This window comes from Astatotilapia calliptera, chromosome 2, assembly GCF_964374335.1.
Source record: "Astatotilapia calliptera chromosome 2, fAstCal68.1, whole genome shotgun sequence".
Classification (NCBI taxonomy): Eukaryota; Metazoa; Chordata; class Actinopteri; order Cichliformes; family Cichlidae; genus Astatotilapia; species Astatotilapia calliptera.
Genome location: NC_137423.1, coordinates 16,676,216 through 16,693,647, shown reverse-complemented (window position 1 = coordinate 16,693,647; position 17,432 = coordinate 16,676,216). Strand labels below are relative to the sequence as shown.

The window sequence follows — 17,432 nt, the reverse complement described above, 5'->3', positions numbered from 1 at the left end:
AGATTATAAAGATAAGGATTATAAATTATAGGAATTATAGGATTATAGGAAATGTGTGGTGGTGCGTGTGGTGACGTGTGTGAGAGTCCAGTCTTATAGTGACGTGTGTGGGAGAGTCCAGTCCTACACCTGGTTCAGGCCCCGAATAGCCTGGGGGAAGAAGCTCCTCCTCATTCTCTCTGTTTTGGCCTTAAGGGAGCAGAAGCGCTTCCCAGACCTCAACAGTGAGAAGAGTCCATTGTTGGGATGGGAGAGATCCATCATAATCTTCCTAGCTTTGGACTTGCACCGCTTGGTGTAGATGGACAGCAGGTCAGGGAGCTCTGATTGAATGATGCGTTCTGCCGAGCGCACCACCCTTTGCAGATCTCGTCTGTCCTGCTTGTCTGTCCTGTTCCCAAACCAGGTGCAGATGTTTGCCGTCAGAACGCTCTCGATGGTGCAGGAGTAGAAGTTCTTGAGCACCTTCAGTGGCAGATGGAAGTCTCTAAGTCTTCTGAGGAAGAAGAGACGCTGACGGGTTTTCTTAACCAGGGTGTTGATGTGACAGGACCATGACAGGTCCTGAGTGATGTGGACACCCAGGTATCGGAAACTGTCCACTCTCTCCACTGGCACGCCAGTGGAGAGAGTGGATACTGTCATATTTGTTACTACCTTGACAATGCTGTCTCTGGTGGCATGCACACAAAGCTCTCCAGTGATGCGATATGTTTTTGGCAGCAAAGGGTAAACACTGGTTTGGCCAGTTGTCAGCCAATAGTGTCAATTTATCAACTTCACCCCACAGATGTCATTGTGAATATAGTAAAGAGAGTGCTGCTACAATCCTAACCTTAAATATGTCCTGTTATCTGGTGGATGACTGTGGGATGTCTGTGGGCTTCCTTAAGCTATGAGTAATATTCTTGCCTAAAGAATGTAAGCTTGATTACTACTTTTAAGTCATGTATTAAGGATACATAGACAAAGGTACTGAGCCACCTCCACATTATACCTACACACGCTGATTTGCCATAGAAACCATGTTATGAAGCTTGGAGGAGAGGAGGCTTGGAACTTTGCAGTTAATGTGTTGGTGCAATGTTTTGGTGATTTTTGAACTCGATGCATCTCAGCAGTCAACGACCAACCTCATGAGTTGCTGTGGTTCCTAAACACTTCCACTTTACAATAATACCACTTACAGGAAGGAAGAATTCTCACAAACTGACTTGCTGAAATGGTGGCTTCCTATTACAGCATTATGCTCAAATCTACTGAGCATTTTAGAATCACCCAATCTTTCACAGCCATGTGTAAAACCAGACTGGATGGCGAGGTGCTTGATTTATACAACCATTACAGTTGCAACAACTGTCACCTCAAGGCGCTTAATATTGCAGGACATATATACAATATTAAAGATAAAACCCTTGGTTCTCTGGGGCTCTTGCCCTCTGGCACTAAGGACTCCATCTGGAGCCAACTACTTCCTTCTGCTGTGGTGGAGTTGTAGTTTTTATCAGGATGTGTGGCCTCGGGTCTTCAGTACTCCTGGGGATCTGCAAGCGACCTTGGGTCTCCTGGGCTTTTTTCTGTCTGCCTCTGGCTCCCAGAGGCCGTTGTTGTGGCCTCTCACCATCAGTATCATGTACATTTCATAACAAATGTACACACACAGACACCACATGACTGGTTGGGGAAGAGGGGAAAGAGAAGCGATCAGAGAGACGTAGAAATTCCCACTGTCGCCAAAGTGCTTGCTCATAGGGAGTCATATGATTGCTGGGTTTTCTCTGTATGTATTATTGTAGGGTCTACCTTACAATAATGCCTTAGGGCGACTGCTGTTGTGATTTGGCGCTGTGTAAATAAAAATGAATTGAACTGAATCACTTAAGTTAGGTGTCTTTTTTATGTTCAGAAAGATTGGATAATGATAGCTCAAGATCAGTTTAAAAAAATTACAAAAACGTCAGGCTCCATGGAAGTAACATAGAGTTTAGCAAGTGGTGCTCACAGGACAGCTACTACAAACAGACAGTTTTATAGAATATGATCCATTGCTGTTTATTAAACAGCATTTGCAGCAGTAATATTAATCCATATAACTCTGAGTGGAAACATTTTACTTTTACTTTTTGTACTTCATGTGCAGTTGGCCAGTAGTATAGCTTTATGTGGAATGCAGTATTTCCATAATGCATGACACTGATACTGTTACAGTAGTACAGGAATGTGTCTAAAATATACCTCCAGCATTTGTCATTGTCATCTAATGGAATATAGACGTAATAATATTTTATAGTTCTTCAGCCAGGAAGGAGTGCAGAAAGGTGAATGCAGAGTGCAGCAAGATGCATGAGGCTGTCAGAGAATAAAAGACAGCACAAAATCAAGAAATGTTCTTTTTTCTGATGTGTGTCACAGCAATGATTTACATAATGTGTTAAAGGAAATCTCACTTTGTCACATTCCTGTGCACCATACAATACAAAAGTTCTTGCTTTATTATTTTGCGCCTCCTTCTGAATGAGAATACTACACACACATTTAGAAATTTTAAAATCTAAATACAACTTACATGATCGCAACAATACTTATTTAAAGATTTTAAGTTGAGCACTAACCCTGCTGTCATGGTCCGGGTGAGTACAGGTGTTTTGCCTTGGAAGCCCTGTGTCCACCTTGGGGTGGAGTCACCGCACACTGACATGGCAATTGAGCTGTCAGCATTTCAGGACCAGCACACACCTTTACTCCTTGCCAAGTGCTCTGCTAACCCCAGTTAATATCGGCTTTCGTAGTTCTTGTTAAGTGATAACCTCACAGAAAGAAACTCACCATGTGTTTTTGCTATAGCCGTTCGGCCAACTTCCACTCTTCACTCTTCTTCCACTCACCCTCCATCTTCCCCTGGTTCTTGTCTGGTTGCTCTGTCTTCTCGATTCTTGTCAGCTACCCTCACCTGCCTGCGCTCCTGCCTTAAACAGTGTCCACGTTGGATTGCTGACTGAAAACCTCCTGTCTAACCGGACCACTTACCTTCCCTCTGCCAGTCCTCCACCCGCAAAAAGTAAGACAAGAACCTGTTGTTGTTCCAAGATTCCCCTGGATCCCCTAGACTTAATCATCTCTTTGCAGCATTCTGAGACTCCTGGTTGCGTTTCGTGCAGCTTCTGTCCTCCCTCTATGCCCAAGAGTTAAAGCATTACTCATGAAGATTTAGTTTTCGCTAAGTTGATATCTTGTGTTCTATTCAAGTCATAGTTTCATGTTAATTTCACAGATCTAGGAAACCTTATTTCATTGTTTAATTGTTATTTCATTCTATGCTTGGAAAATAAAGTCTTGTTTTTGCTCATTTACTTGTGCCTCCCTATGAGTTCCGCTTTTGAGTCCTTCAGCTTGCTCGACCTCGGCCTCAGCCTCAACACCTCCTATGAGTCTTTGTGCTTTTTATTGCAGAAATAAAACACACATATCAAGTTTAAAAAACTAATTGATAAGAATTGAAGTTTAGCGCACCAATTTTAAGAATCCATCATTTCACCACACAGACAGCTGTTGTCTTCATCTTACAGCAGAGTGCAGTGAGCTGTCTCCCTTCTTTCTTCTGCACCTGCAGTTTAAAGGGACTGCACTGATGGCACCTTTAATGGATAGTTAATGAGCTAATGAGCGTTACAATGTGAGCCAATCATCTCGCCCCTTTTTGTCCACTAATGGCCATTCTTAATGGGGATTTGATGTGCTCAAGATGTGTTAGATGTGGGTCTGTCTTTTCCCCCCAGCATCTTTCTTTGTGTCTAAAATGTCTTATGTCTCTTTAGAAGTTAGAGCTTTGTATAAAAGGCTGTTTCTGTGTTATTGCAAATGTTATTCACTTTTGAATTGCACTTTGCATAATTTCACAGTTGATACTTCTGATTGTTCCCATGTGTGACACAATCTGAGTCAAAGCCTAAATCACACCATTCACTCTGATGAAATTCATGATGAAATGTTTCTAACGTTGCATAATGACAGCTTTTAACTTCCCCCTATTTATTAGAAGTTATTAGAATACAGCCTCCTGGCTGTGTATCTCAATGTGTGTGTGTGTGTGTGTGTGTGTGTGTGTGTGTGTGTGTGTGTGTGTGTGAGTGCGTCTATGGTGGTATGGATTGACATTTGACCTGCGCTGTACCTGGGCTCCGGGGACATTTCGACTTTTTGCTGTGTATTCATGTGTCCCCCTAAAACATGACTTGTAAATGCATTTTTAAGTGTCTAAATAATAATTTTTTCTACTTCTTATGAGGTCATTATTTATCTTTTGACCTGTATTTGCTTAAACTGTAGTGTAAATTCATTTATTAAACTATAATTAAAAGATTTTCTGATTTTCTTAAAAGTCCACCTATACCCCTCACCTGATTTTTGTGTATTCCAGTGTATTGCACAGCGACGTTTCGAGTTAGAGTGGATGTGTGTAGGTACTGCAATTTAATACACATTTTCAATACACACGGCCGGAAGTCATTGTGATTGGTAGGCTATATATATAGGCGGTACCTACAGGAAACGGCGCCACAACTTTCGCGCGCGTGCCCTTTAACAAGTGTATGTCGACGGCAATACGAAGACGGATTAAAAACACAAAGGTAAGCCTTTTTTAATGTAAAATGCACCATGACTTTAATACTATATGAAATTATAGGTGCACAGGCCTATATTAAACTGGTTTAATTTATGCTTTATGGACTGTTAGTGAGTCTTTGAAGAAGTAAAACGGCCCCAGCGTTTGTCATTGAGTAAATAAAATAGGGCTGACGACTAACCGCGTCAACGCGATAAAGCGGGCTAACCCGTGTTAGGATTTACTCGGTGTTAAAGCATTATTGTGGCTTAAACGTGTTAATGCCGACATCGCGACTAACGCGATTAACAATTAAACCAGCGCAGTCTGAGTCAAAATCCCTGATGTCGCTGTTAGCTAATTTCGGGCAGTTTGTCCAATGTCTGTCCATTCTGCTGACAGCCCTAAAATAAAAGCAAGGGTATAAGTGTATTTAGTCGTGTATTTATTTATATGCCTGAAGAAAAAACTTCTTACAGTTTTGATGCCTAAGCTTTCTCAGTACTTGTATCACTCTCTGCAGTCGCCATTACAGAAATGTCACATGTCGCCATTTTGAGTACTAGGCCTTTAACATTTTAAAAGAAGGCATAAATTAGCACTATGAATAAGTCAGCTGTGTTTATGCTGTAAACTACACTACTGCTAGTTCTGCTACTACTGATGATGATGACAATGATGACGATAATCGTAATACTTTATATGCTTTGGTAATACAGCCAATCAAAACGTACAGGAGAACATGCGAAGGAGACGCATTCCTCCACGGGAGGATGCAGTCTGTCATGTTTCTGCTGGAAGGGACAAACTGGGACTTGATATCCACTACATAAATGCCTTCAAAGGTAAGTTGGTCTTTAGTTTGGATTAGATTTGGAGTTTGTCACTTTGTCTTTTGTCACTCACTTGGTATGCCTCTGCAATTCAGGTCGGGGCATTTTCACGACTGTTCCATTCCAAAAAGGAGACTTTCTTTTGGAATACAGAGGTAAACTCATAACAAAAGAAGAATGTGAGCGGAGACACAGAGTTTATCATGACAGCCTGAAGGTGTTCATGTTTGAATTCAAGTTTGATGGAAAACTCTGGTGGTGCGTATTATATCAGTGTAGTTTGATTAAGATTAAATTACACATTGCTTTTGATTTATGAAAAAAAAGCTTCCTAACTAGTTAAGCTAATACTTTTTTGCCTAACCCCACAGTGTGGATGCATCTCAAGAAGATGGGTCATTAGGCAGACTTGTCAACGACAACCACATCAGTCCAAGTGCTAAGATGAAAATATTAAATATCAATGGAAAGCCCCATCTATGCTTATTTGCAAGCAGAGACATAAGTCCAGGTGAAGAAATAGACTATAATTATGGTGACTCGGATTGGCTCTGGAGATGCAAGGTATTTCTACAATTGTACTTTTTGGAACTGATAAATTGCATACCCTAAGCCATTTTTACATTTGTACCTACTCAAATTGGCTTAACGTGACTTAGGGCATCTAGTTTTTCACTGAAATTGAGTATCACCTACTGTGCCTGGGGTAACTATAGCAATGCAGCCGAGCATCCAGTGATATAAATGCCACAGCAAGCATGGACGTCAAGGTGACAAAATGCCTGCTGCTCAGTCTATACTTTAGTGTTCAATTCAGGGATCACGCTGTTAATTTTGGTCGCTATTTCAAACATTTCAGAGTTTCAAAAATGATGGCTTGGATTTTCACGAAGGAGGCGCACTCATAACTTATCGAGTGACACCATTGACCAGCCACCTGGTGGCATTCAGTCTATGTCAAATTTTCTGATCACTTTGGATCACTTGGAACCTTGGTGCAGTAGTTACTGAAAAACTACATGGTACTATAACCTACTGGAAAAACAGGGGTAGGTACTAATGGAAAACAGGCAATTGTGATGGCTGCCACATCAAAGCCCTCTAAAAGCACTAAAAAAATATCAGCAGGTATGCAGAAATAAAAAATGGCTTTCGGTTTCTAAATTTTAACAGTGATTGATGTTTAATGTGATTCTACACAGCAAAATCTCCAGTGTTAAATTAACACTGGAGAGTGTCTATAAGGGTCCACACCTCTGAGTGTTAAATACAACACTGTTGAGTGTTAAATTAACACTTTTGACAGTGTTATATGTTTAAAAGTAACCTAGTCAGTTTTGAAGATTAACAATGGCTAACACTGAGCAGTGCTGATTTTCTAACACTGGAAAATAACTCAAAATGTTAGAAATATTCCAGTGTTAGAAAATCAGCACTGCTCAGTGTTAGTCTTTGTTAATCTTCAAAACTGACTAGGTTACTTTTAAACATATAACACTGTCAAAAGTGTTAATTCAACACTCAACAGTGTTGTGTGGACCCATATAGACACTCTCTAGTGTTAATTTAACACTGGAGATTTTGCTGTGTAGCCTCTTTAGTTAGATTCATTTTAAATTTTGTCCCTCGAAGATAAATGGGCCCTAGTGACAGTTCGTTGCTGCTACAGGTGATTGTTTTACTCCTTTAGCAATGGCTTAAAAAATAAAGAAATTTCACTGACTATTTGTCTCTTAATCATAGGGCCTTAAATTCTCTACACATGACAGTGAATATTTTAAAGACAATAGCTTGAAACTTATCTTTCTCATACAGTTTATTTAATGTTTCAAAAGCCTCTTCAAAAATGCACTGTATATTCATTTTCTATCTGTTACACACGAAGACGGAGACCAGCCAGATTCAGAAGACTGTGAGCTGCCTAAAGCCGCAACCAAACAGCTTTCCAAACAATGATCTGGACCTGAAACATCCAGAGCCTGAAAGGGTAAATATAATCCAGTGTACCACTTAATGAACTAATAATTTAATCTATCATCATTCTTTATGGATGCTGTGTGTGTGTGTGTGTGTTTGGCAGTCACCTGGGTGTGATGTGATTTACATGGACCGTGGCTTGTAGGTCCTTTTCATTGTTTCAAAGTGCAAGTCTGGATAACATCTGAGTGTGTGTGTGTGTGTGTGTGTGTGTGTGTGTGTGTGTGTGTGTGTGTGTGTGTGTTAACCACCCAAATGTGACTTAGGAGGACCACACTGTTATTGGGGGACTCCGTCAAAGTTTGCTTCATGGTGACATCACTCTGGTTTTAGGAGGGGTCTTCTCGTATGTCTTGACAGTTTGACCTACAGCATGCAGAACTGACTGCATGTGCTTTGTTTCTATGTTGAAATTTTTTGAAACTCAGGCTTGAACATTAAGATAGATAGTACTATACAACTTCTTAACTTGTTTTAGGCACTTTTTACTGCTTTAGTGCATGGGCTCTCTCTGGCTGTGTACTCTGGCTTCTTCCCACAGTCCAAAGATGTAGCTTATGGGGTTAGGTTAACTGGTGATTCAAAACTGCCCTTTGGTGTGAATGCAAATGCTTGTCCTTCCATGTTAGACTGGTGATCTGTCCAGGTTGTACTGCCCTATGGTAGCTGGTATAGGCCCCAAAACTGCTACCCCACAATCCTGATAAGGATAAGTGGAAGAGGATGGATGATTGCAAAGGAATCAGTTGTTAATTATTGTAGCCAGTATTTTTTTCAGAAGAAAACATTTCTTGAGTGGAAAGCCCCCCCCCCCCCCCCCCCACACACACACACACACACACACACACATGCAAATTAAAGACAGAAGCACAGGCCTGCCCAGTACAGTTGCAAGAAGAGCACTTGGTCTAATCTTTGTGCCATCTTTTCTTTGTTGCAGGATCTTGATGAAGAAATGCCTCAGCAAGGCTCAGAAGCCATGCATTCTTCTTCAGTGCAAGATTTTGAAGAGGTAACATTGACCTAGGACAGATTTTAATGAATGTTTCTCATGCACGATGTGTACCTTACGCTATTTGCCGATAGTGAAATGGTCTATTCATCCTCTTGAGTGATGCATTTTTAGTAACTGTCAGATTACTGTTCTTTTGTCTTCATTCTCTATCTGTCACACACGAAGACTGAGACCAGCCAGATTCAGAAGACTGTGAGCTGCCTAAAGCCGCAACCAAACAGCTTTCCAAACAATGATCTGGACCTGAAACATCCAGAGCCTGAAAGGGTAAATATAATCCAGTGTACCACTTAATGAACTAATAATTTAATCTATCATCATTCTTTATGGATGCTGTGTGTGTGTGTGTTTGGCAGTCACCTGGGTGTGATGTGATTTACATGGACCGTGGCTTGTAGGTCCTTTTCATTGTTTCAAAGTGCAAGTCTGGATAACATCTGAGTGTGTGTGTGTGTGTGTGTGTGTGTTAACCACCCAAATGTGACTTAGGAGGACCACACTGTTATTGGGGGACTCCGTCAAAGTTTGCTTCATGGTGACATCACTCTGGTTTTAGGAGGGGTCTTCTCGTATGTCTTGACAGTTTGACCTACAGCATGCAGAACTGACTGCATGTGCTTTGTTTCTATGTTGAAATTTTTTGAAAATCAGGCTTGAACATTAAGATAGATAGTACTATACAACTTCTTAACTTGTTTTAGGCACTTTTTACTGCTTTAGTGCATGGGCTCTCTCTGGCTGTGTACTCTGGCTTCTTCCCACAGTCCAAAGATGTAGCTTATGGGGTTAGGTTAACTGGTGATTCAAAACTGCCCTTTGGTGTGAATGCAAATGCTTGTCCTTCCATGTTAGACTGGTGATCTGTCCAGGTTGTACTGCCCTATGGTAGCTGGTATAGGCCCCAAAACTGCTACCCCACAATCCTGATAAGGATAAGTGGAAGAGGATGGATGATTGCAAAGGAATCAGTTGTTAACTATTGTAGCCAGTATTTTTTTCAGAAGAAAACATTTCTTGAGTGAAAAGCCCCCCCCCCCCACACACACACACACACACACATGCAAATTAAAAACAGAAGCACAGGCCTGCCCAGTACAGTTGCAAGAAGAGCACTTGGTCTAATCTTTGTGCCATCTTTTCTTTGTTGCAGGATCTTGATGAAGAAATGCCTCAGCAAGGCTCAGAAGCCATGCATTCTTCTTCAGTGCAAGATTTTGAAGAGGTAACATTGACCTAGGACAGATTTTAATGAATGTTTCTCATGCACGATGTGTACCTTACGCTATTTGCCGATAGTGAAATGGTCTATTCATCCTCTTGAGTGATGCATTTTTAGTAACTGTCAGATTACTGTTCTTTTGTCTTCATTCTCTATCTGTTACACACGAAGACTGAGACCAGCCAGATTCAGAAGACTGTGAGCTGCCTAAAGCCGCAACCAAACAGCTTTCCAAACAATGATCTGGACCTGAAACATCCAGAGCCTGAAAGGGTAAATATAATCCAGTGTACCACTTAATGAACTAATAATTTAATCTATCATCATTCTTTATGGATGCTGTGTGTGTGTGTGTGTTTGGCAGTCACCTGGGTGTGATGTGATTTACATGGACGAAGTTTATTAGTTGATATCTGCAACTGAATTGAAAACACACCTTTCCAACTGTCCAAAACAAATAAATGTTGCAATATTTTGCTAACAGTGTCACAATCATCGTCTGGTGTGCACAACAATATCATCTTTGGACAAGTGCATTCAGTGTGTGGGACCGGTTTCCTCCCTCAAGTGGCTTGGCTATAAGTGCAAAGGTGAGACATTTAGTGAATAGGTACAGTGTATAGTAAAAAGCATTAATAGAGTTCAACAAGTTAAGACTAGCTGAAATGAACACTGCTCCCTTTTTAATTAATGGGTGGTCACGTCTAATTAAAGAAATGCAGTATTACCTCATTGGTGCAGGACCTTGTAAAAATGGTATACTTGGGATTGTCCTCAATTCCCCATTCCATAACATAAACTGCTCAAAATAATAAAGGGAACACTTAAACAATGCGATGTTACTCCAAGTCAGTCACACTTCTGTGAAATCAAACTGTTCACTTAGGAAGTAACACTGACAACCAGTTTCACATGCTGTTTTGCAAATAGAGTAGACAACAAGTGGAAATTATAGTCAATTCACCATAATAAAGGACTGGTTCTGCAGGTGGTGACCACAGACCACTTCTCAGCACCTATGCTTTCTGGCTGATGTTATGGTCACTTTTGAATGCTGGCGGTGATTTCATTTTAGTGGTAGCATGAGACAGTCTACAACCCACACAAGGGGCTCAGGTAGTGCAGCTCATCTAGCGTAGCACATCAATGTGAGCTGTGGCAAGAAGGTTTGCTGTGTCTGTTAGTGTAGTGTCCAGAGCATGGAGGTGCTACCTGGATGTGGAGTAGGCCATAGGAGGGCAACAACCCAGCAGCAGGACCGCTACCTCCACCTTTGTGCAAGGAGGAACAAGAGGAGCCCTGCAAAATGACCTCAAACAGGCCACAAATGTGCATCTGTCTGCTCAAATGGTCAGAAACTGACTTCATGAGGGTGGCTTGAGGGTCCAGCATCCACAGGTGGGGATTGAGCTTGCAGTCCAACACCATGCAGGATGTTTGGCATTTGCCAGAAAACACAAAGTTTGGCAACTTCAGCACGGGCACCCTATGCTCCTCACAGCTGAAAGGAGGTTCAAACTGAGCACGTGACAGTCTGGAGATGCCGTGGGGAACGTTCTGCTGCCTGCAACATCCTCCAGCATGATCATATTGGCAGTGGGTCAGTAATGGTGAGGGGTGGCATTTCTGTGCCTGCCAGAGAGCCTGACTGTCATTGGGTAACAAGATGAGGTCCTCGGACCCTTTGTGAGACCACATGCTGGTGCATTTGGCCCTGGGGTCCACCTAATGCGAGACGACACTGGGCCTCATGTGGCTGGAGTATGTCAGCAGTTCCTCCATGACAAAGGCATTGATGCTATGGACTGGCCCGCCTGTTCCCCAGACCTGAATCCAATTGAGCACATCTGGGACATCATGTCTCACTCCATCCACCACAAACTGTCCAGGGGTTGGCAGATGCTTTAGTCCAGGTCTTGGAGGAGATCCTTCAGGAGACCATCCGCCACCTCATCCCGAGCATGCCCAGGCATTGTAGGGAAGTCGTACAGGCATCTGGAGGCCACACACATTCAACTACACACTTTCATGCCACTCAACTACCTAAAGAACAAAGTATTTAATAAGAATAATTCCTTCATTCACATCTGGGATGTCCTTTTTTTTGGGGGGGGGGGGGGGGGGGGGAGGGGGATTAGCAGTGTATGTGTAGTCATTAAAATATCCTTAATGTGAACAGTTTTTTGTTTTTGTTTTTTTCAGCATTTGACATTACTGCAATGCTTTGACCTCAGCTGTGCGAAATGACTTTACTGTTATTCAGTTTGCCCAGTCCCTATTTTAACTACTTCACTTAAATAGAACTGCAAAGCTAAATTAAGTCTATCAAAATGTGTTTCAGTTTGTTTAGGGGTCTGGCACAAATCTTGCCTTGCAAAATTGGCAAATCAGAATTGCCACCAGTCAACACAGGTGTGTATCCCATTCATATTTGGCTTGACTTTTTTTCAGTTTATTTTTTACCTGTCTAAAGTATTGATCAATTAAAAAAACTTTTGTTCTTACATTCCAGAAAGAAGAAATTTCTGAATATTCAGGGGAGGATGGATTGCCACATTCAGTTCTGGATCAAATATCAAGCGATGATGATGGCAACCACAGCATATCAGAAGAAGAATATGTGCCAGATTCAGAGTCATATGATGAAGATTCAGATGAAGACATCTCATTATTGCCAAGCACATCAAAAGGTCTGCTATGCCAAGATGACATCTCCAAAGCGCATGAACAATCAGATTCAACGAATTTAATCCACAACTTGACAAAGGACAAGCCACAAGATAAAAGTGAGCTTTGCGAAACTGAATCAGAAAAAATGACTTTAAGTAAAAGAAATTACTGCTATTTTTGTGGCAAACCACAAGCTAAAATTTCCCGCCACCTGAAAACGCACAAAACGGCTCCTGATGTTGTGCATGCATTTTCCCTGCCTAGAGACTCAAACGAGCGTAAAAGTCTGTTAGAGAAATTGAGAAATAAGGGAAATTTTAAGCATAATGCTGCAGTTTTGCATGGTGGAGTGGGACCACTGAAAGTGAAGAGAAGACCCAAGATTAAAGCAGTAGAGGGAAAGTTTGCTCATTGCTTTTATTGTCAAGGGATGTATGTTCGCAAGGATCTTCGGAGACATGTCCGCAGATGTCCTAACAAACCAAAAGATGACACAGATAAAGAACCTGGAAGAACCAAAGTACTCGGCCTGGCTTTAACTCTGGAGTCTCAGTGTTATCCGCAGGTGTCAAGTGGAGTCTGGAAGGTTCTTGCTGTTATGAAACAAGATGAGATTGCCTCAGCTGTGCGAAATGACTTTACTGTTATTCAGTTTGCCCAGTCCCTCTACAATAAACATGGACAAGACCCTACAAAGTATGATTATATACGACAGAAGCTTCGTGAAGCGGGACGTTTGTTGTTGTGTCTGCGCACAGAATTCTCAGTGCATAACATGGAAGAAGCTATTAAGCCTGCTAATTTCCAGAGAGTTGTGCAAGCAGTAAAGAAAGTTTCAGGTTTTGATGAAGAGACACTGTCATACAAAACTCCAAGCCTTGCGCTGAAACTGGGACATACACTGCATAAAATGTCTGACATTATCCAGGTCTTGGAGGAGATCCTTCAGGAGACCATCCGCCACCTCATCCCGAGCATGCCCAGGCATTGTAGGGAAGTCGTACAGGCATCTGGAGGCCACACACATTCAACTACACACTTTCATGCCACTCAACTACCTAAAGAACAAAGTATTTAATAAGAATAATTCCTTCATTCACATCTGGGATGTCCTTTTTTTGGGGGGGGGGGGGGGGGGGAGGGGGATTAGCAGTGTATGTGTAGTCATTAAAATATCCTTAATGTGAACAGTTTTTTTTTTTTTTTTTTTCAGCATTTGACATTACTGCAATGCTTTGACCTCAGCTGTGCGAAATGACTTTACTGTTATTCAGTTTGCCCAGTCCCTCTACAATAAACATGGACAAGACCCTACAAAGTATGATTATATACGACAGAAGCTTCGTGAAGCGGGACGTTTGTTGTTGTGTCTGCGCACAGAATTCTCAGTGCATAACATGGAAGAAGCTATTAAGCCTGCTAATTTCCAGAGAGTTGTGCAAGCAGTAAAGAAAGTTTCAGGTTTTGATGAAGAGACACTGTCATACAAAACTCCAAGCCTTGCGCTGAAACTGGGACATACACTGCATAAAATGTCTGACATTATCCAGGTCTTGGAGAAGATCCTTCAGGAGACCATCCGCCACCTCATTATCCATTGTCGTGCCCTCATGACAGAGGATGAAGCCCTAATCAAGTCCACTGATGCGTTCAAGAAGTTGTATGTCTCCAAATGGTCTGAGATGGTGTCTCACCGTGCCTTGAACACATTGAGTGAGGCAAAGTTTAACAAGCCATCAACATTGCCCTTTACAGAAGATGTTCGGATTCTCCATCACTACCTTCAAAAATCTGCAGAAAGTGCCTTTTGCAGCTTGGAGAACGAAGCCACAGCTCAGAATTATGCCCAACTTGCACAAGTTACACTCTCACAAATCATTGTGTTCAACCGAAGACGTTCTGGAGAGGTTTCAAAGATGCGCCTCAAAAGTTTTCTTGAAAGAGAAAGCACTCCACACAGATGTTGCCATGGGGCTCTCAGAAATGGAACAGAGACTCTGTAACTATTTCTGTAGAATAGAAATAATGGGAAAAAGGGACAGAAATGTTCCAGTTCTGCTAACACCAAGTATGCTGGATGCTCTGTCACTACTGGTTAGTAGGAGGCCTGACTGTGGTATTTGTGCCACTAATATCTACCTCTTTGCAACACCCCGATCAATGAGTCATTACAGAGGAATGGACTCCTTGCGTGTTCATGCACACCAGTGTGGAGCAAAGCAGCCTGAGTATCTAAGATCGACACAGCTCAGAAAACATGTTGCCACACTCTCACAAGTCCTTAATTTGAAAAACAACGAACTTGATCAGGTTGCAGATTTCCTGGGTCATGATATCCGCGTTCACCGCGAATTCTACAGATTACCAGTTCCCACAACACAGCTGGCCAAGATTTCCAAACTGCTTTTAACACTGGAAAAAGGACAACTTTCCCAGATCCAGGGGAAATCACTGGATGAGATCAAAATAGAAGGTTTGTATTGAAAGGAGCAAATATTAGGGCAGTAGTTGAATATTATGCTTTATCAACAGAATTAAAACCTAAAAGCACAGACCATTCTGTTAAATGTCCATGATTTAAGGTTCTTGAAGTCTATTGTTTCATCACTTTGCAACATTTGGCAAACTGCAGAGTGGTGGCCTTAAATAGTAAAACTATGTACTATAATTTCCAGTATTTGTTCTGTATTTTGTCATATCTCGTTGTTAATGTTAGGTTTTTGGGGGGTTTGTGTTTGGTTTTTTGGGGGGTTTTTCCCACAATTTCTCAGATGAAATTGCATTAAGTGATGCTGAAACAAAGGACAGTGAGAGTGAATCAGATGATGATGACACAGCACTCACAATGTTGGCGTGTGGCACCAGTGAGCCTGTACATGCAGTAGCTGATTCCACAAACACAGCGCAGCTCCAAGACACTGTAGATTGTGGTAAGTTACCACTAGCTTGGTTTCTGTGGATAAAATGTTTGTTACAAATATTAAAACTTAATCAAATTGTGTAATCAGCAGATGAAGGACCACTCACAATGCCTGCAGCAAGTGAGACTGCTGCTCCCTCTGAAGGTAAGGGGTGCAGTTGGTTCTCTAAGCTTATTATTGTTTCATCACTTTGCAACATATGGCAAACTGCAGAGTGGTGGCAAAAAGTCACTTGGATGAGTGACAAAATGTTTCTCCCACTGAAAACGCTACGTCCAGATTAACAGAATCAACGTTTTGGGATTTACTTACCTGGATGATTGAGCATGCATCAAGAGACTTTTATTCAACTTTTTATTCAGTCTTTTATTCACAGCGGAACACTAAATGTCTCATTTTAGAAATTTGATAAATTTTCAAAGAGAATTTTAGCTCGTTTTGATATTGATGGTAGCAACACATTTCAGAAGTTAGTACAGGGTAGCATCCATTCTTTTAACCACCAAATGTTTTTTGTTTTTTTTGTTTGGTTTTTTGTTTGTTTTAACTACTACTACTTTATATATCTTCCAGAGAAAAATGCTGCTCAATCCCACAATTCCCGAAGAGCTCCCAAAAACATGTGGTCCAAGGCTGAGGTTGCTGCAGTGATGAGGCATTTTAAAGACCACATAAACGAAGGGAAACTAGCCACCAAAAATGAATGCAGTCATTGCAAATTGGTAGAAGATCCGGTGTTGGCAGGAAGAACAGTTCAAAACATACGAGATTTTGTAAGAAACAGAGGATTAACTGCAAAAAGGCAGAAAAAAATGAACTAAAATAACAGTTTAGCCAGATGTGGTTTTACATCTTGGTCAGATTGCCAATTGTTGTTAACACTGATGTTCTGTTTAAAGAAAAAAAAAGTTCTTGTTAATTACAGAAGTAGTTTGTATTTCATAATTTTTACATTTAATTTATTTAGGGTTTTTTTTTTTTGACAGGTTATATTTAAAATAAAAAATTATAAATGCATATTTTCTCCCCTTAATATTTACCTTTAGACTATTAAAATTCATTTTAAATGTTTTTAATTTTTCTGTTTTCTATATTTTTATATTTCTGTGGGAAGCGTGGGCATTTTTGTCCATAGATTTCTTTTTTATTTATGGTTAAAATTAATGTTCAGATCCAAGAACACTAATAAAATGATGTTCCAGTAATCCTGTGTCCTGTCAGATATGTATTCATGGTAATGATGAGCTATTTAAATATTACATCATTGTCCCTTTAAAGACCCAATATTGTTTTTTTTGGACCTCATAAAACACATTGTTGTCAAGTGGACAATGTCTCCAGAAAACACAATAGAGTCTGGTTGATGTGTATCAGTGTATCTAGACTTCTATAGGGAGTGTATGAGGTCTGAAGTGACCCAAACTTTTTTCAGATTTTTTCGAACACTTTAACCTCGCTCCCTTGGCTCTAAGTCCTTTGAAAATGGTAGTCCACTTAAACCACCACCGGGCGGATTGACGTAGTATAGTCCCTCCATACCACATAGACCCGTATGTGTGTGTGTGTGTGTGTGTGTGTGTGTGTGTGTGTGTGTGTGTGTGTGTGTGTGTGTATTTGTTTGGTTCCCTCGGGCTGGGACATTTGCAGAATTGCTACAGAGATTGGGCATACTCATCAGAGTAATAAGGCGAGTTTGACACCATAGTTTTCCACTCAACCAGTGTAAATATGTAGTAGAAAGCTAGCTGATGCCATTAAAGCTAAATTAGCAATTAATTGTCTTTCCATCTACTGTATGTACACTGTAAACATCTGACACTGCATTCCTGTGATTTTAAGACAAACTTACCAAGTTACAAAAATCTATATTTAGACATTAACTCAAATGATCATGGTGGACTTTAAATTAGAGTCCTCATCCTCACTGTCACTTTTGATTTATTTCTTGCCACATTATGTCATTTTGTGTTATAGATATTCACACACAAATAAATTAATGAATAAATAAACATAGAATAATAAAATCATCCACTGTCCATGAAGGTTCTCAGTCATCCAGGTAACCGTAGTCCAAGGAGCTTGGAAAGAAAAGCGTCTGGACTTCTTTAAATTCTGAAGAGGTCTGGGAAGCTTCTTCAGTTCCAAGGTCAGTGGTGGCGAGTCCTAGATTTTAAGCCCTACGGGAGTGTCCCCA

General features: G+C 41.0%; 1 protein-coding gene and 2 long non-coding RNA genes across 4 annotated transcripts; all 3 read left to right on the top strand.

Annotated features, from left to right (window-relative positions):
* The first annotated feature begins 4,145 nt into the window (after positions 1–4,145).
* Positions 4,146–6,687, top strand: LOC113032581 (uncharacterized). Of its 2 annotated transcripts, XR_013911101.1 has the most exons (4): positions 4,146–5,448; positions 5,532–5,694; positions 5,808–6,000; positions 6,296–6,686. It is a non-coding gene; the product is annotated as an uncharacterized LOC113032581 (long non-coding RNA). The 2 variants fall into 2 exon arrangements; XR_003273903.2 differs by having other exon boundaries at positions 5,808–6,687.
* Positions 6,688–7,202: 515 nt separating this feature from the next.
* LOC145420551 (uncharacterized) lies at positions 7,203–10,733 on the top strand. Its single transcript, XM_080289878.1, has 7 exons — positions 7,203–7,423; positions 8,354–8,425; positions 8,594–8,695; positions 9,579–9,650; positions 9,819–9,920; positions 10,132–10,237; positions 10,723–10,733. Exons 1-7 carry the CDS (start codon positions 7,283–7,285, stop codon positions 10,731–10,733), a joined length of 606 nt encoding a protein of 201 aa, XP_080146004.1. The 5' UTR covers positions 7,203–7,282.
* A 1,038-nt stretch (positions 10,734–11,771) lies between these two features.
* On the top strand, positions 11,772–16,799 carry LOC113028198 (uncharacterized). Its single transcript, XR_013912734.1, has 5 exons — positions 11,772–12,059; positions 12,160–14,790; positions 15,089–15,247; positions 15,326–15,382; positions 15,812–16,799. It is a non-coding gene; the product is annotated as an uncharacterized LOC113028198 (long non-coding RNA).
* Positions 16,800–17,432: the final 633 nt, after the last annotated feature.